Source organism: Rutidosis leptorrhynchoides, chromosome 3, assembly GCF_046630445.1.
Source record: "Rutidosis leptorrhynchoides isolate AG116_Rl617_1_P2 chromosome 3, CSIRO_AGI_Rlap_v1, whole genome shotgun sequence".
In the NCBI taxonomy this organism is placed as follows: domain Eukaryota; kingdom Viridiplantae; phylum Streptophyta; class Magnoliopsida; order Asterales; family Asteraceae; genus Rutidosis; species Rutidosis leptorrhynchoides.
Genome location: NC_092335.1, coordinates 13,995,405 through 13,997,660, shown reverse-complemented (window position 1 = coordinate 13,997,660; position 2,256 = coordinate 13,995,405). Strand labels below are relative to the sequence as shown.

The 2,256-nt window shown below is 36.3% G+C and overlaps 1 protein-coding gene across 1 annotated transcript; it reads left to right on the top strand.

The window, feature by feature from the left end:
- The first annotated feature begins 796 nt into the window (after positions 1–796).
- On the top strand, positions 797–1,198 carry LOC139895760 (em-like protein GEA6). Its single transcript, XM_071878296.1, has 2 exons — positions 797–947; positions 1,035–1,198. The coding sequence occupies exons 1-2, from the start codon at positions 797–799 to the stop codon at positions 1,196–1,198; spliced, it is 315 nt and encodes a 104-aa protein (XP_071734397.1).
- Positions 1,199–2,256: the final 1,058 nt, after the last annotated feature.

Sequence of the window (2,256 nt, the reverse complement as noted above, 5' to 3'; positions counted from 1 at the left end):
CAAGGGCACGGCCAAGTAAAATCCCCCTCCCCTTTACCCCCCAAACGATATGGGAAAGGTGCCATGGGTGGATACTTCATGGCAGAGATGAAATTGTGTTTTTAATATGTAGCCAACGAGGGTCGAACTCCTGACCTCCCCTAAAGGAGGCAGGCCACCACCGCTGGACCGCATCACAACTTCATCATTGCCAAGTAAAATCATTATATGATTTTAATAGAAACTATAGATAAATATGTATTAAAATGATTAAGTAAATATGAATCTCAATATAACATCATTTGTTTTATATTCGGTCAATTGTCATCTAACTAAAATCCCGAAACTTCATTAGTTTAATTACCTACATGATTTATTAATTACTATCCAACTCATGATTTAGCCGTTAGTATCTGTACCTCAACAGAATTCGACCAGGTTTTGGGTGCTTAATTACTTCGCTTCTCATTATCGTGTCTCTAAAAGATGTCTATTTACGAATTTTATAGAAAGATATTTTTGTTCCGACATAAATACGAAAAAAGAACATACTCCGTATAATTTTATAACACCTGAGATAGTTACATTTCATTGATAAAACGATGGCACGTGTCTCCCAGGATACTCATGGATCTATGAAAACCAACACGTTTCACACCTATTGGCTATCTTTTTACCCTTTCATCACTCTACTGCACCACCTCATCATATTACGTGTCATCGTGCATGTTAATTTCACCATGGTACATATACTAAAATTTACCCAACGTAACACTCATCATTTACACAATAATAAAAATAAGTTAAAAAAACAATAATGGCATCGCAACAAGAATCACGAAAGATTTCCGACCAAATCTCCCAAGAGGAGAAAAAGGATCTCGACCAACGACCGGCTCAAGGCGAAACTGTTGTTCCCGGTGGGACTGGTGGTAAAAACCTAGAGGCTCAAGAACATCTTGCTGAAGGTATTTCATTTTAATAGACTATGTATATTTGTTATTTTATTTATAACATGTTTACAATTAAAATGTGTGCATTATGAATATTTGAAGGTCTAAGCAAGGGCGGACAGACGCGGAAGGATCAGCTGGGAACTGAAGGGTACAAAGAGATGGGGAAAAAAGGTGGTCTTAGTACCGGCGATAAATCAGGAGGTGAGCGTGCCGAGGAGGAAGGGGTTGACTTGGACGAATCCAAGTTCAACAAGAAGGGTTGATGGTCAACGGTCAACGGAAGTAGAGTTTGTTTGTATATATGATGAATGCTAGCTCTACTTTGATATGTACGTGTTTGTATTGTAGGTGTGTGTATGTTGCATTTGTTGGAAGTTTTGCTATGTTCTACCCACCACTTGTCTACGCGAGGTGGTAGACTTAAAACCGCAATGCAAGCTTGTAAGCTAAGCTTTTTCTATGAATAAATGAAAAACTGGTTAGCCAGCAACCACGTACTGTATGTTAGCAGCACTAGCTGCAAGTTGTGTGTGAGCACTTCTAGTGGCAAGTCTCGCGATTAACCATTTACTGTAAGACGTGGACGATAAACGGCGTTTCACGAGTAACCTCCGTAAGTTTGGGGCACGTTCTATTTGATAATTTTGGTTAGCCTTATTTTTTAATTTGAAAAAGAATACATAACTATCTAAAATGATAAAATTTACTTATGATCAGAAGTGACATATGAAAAGATAATTACATGAACTACATATATCGTAATGATGAATGATACGAGTAATAATAATGAAATTAGTAAGTTCACAAATCGAGTTGATCACGTACATTTGGCTTCGATCGGCACGACGGAGACAACTCATGGATCTCAAATCATCCATGGTTTTATATGTTTAGCATGTTATGTATTTGCTACTACTTGCCCATGTTGATACATTGAGTTATATTTTTATTTTAACTTCATACATTAAGTTATTAAGTGGTCGATCCTAAGCATTATGATGACTAGTGAAAGGACCCGTTCATATACAATATAAACGATTCACAATAGTTGATTATATCGCGAGTTATTTGACCTCTATATGATACATTTTACAAATATTGCATTCGTTTTTAAAAGACAAACTTTCTTTACATCGAAAGTTGACAGTATGCATACCATTTCATAATACATCCAGCTATAATTGACTTAATAATAATCTTGATGAACTCAACGACTCAAATGCAACGTCTTTCGAAATATGCCATGAATGACTCCAAGTAATATCTTTAAAATGAGTTAATGCACAGCGAAAGATTTCTTTAATACCAGAGAATAAACATG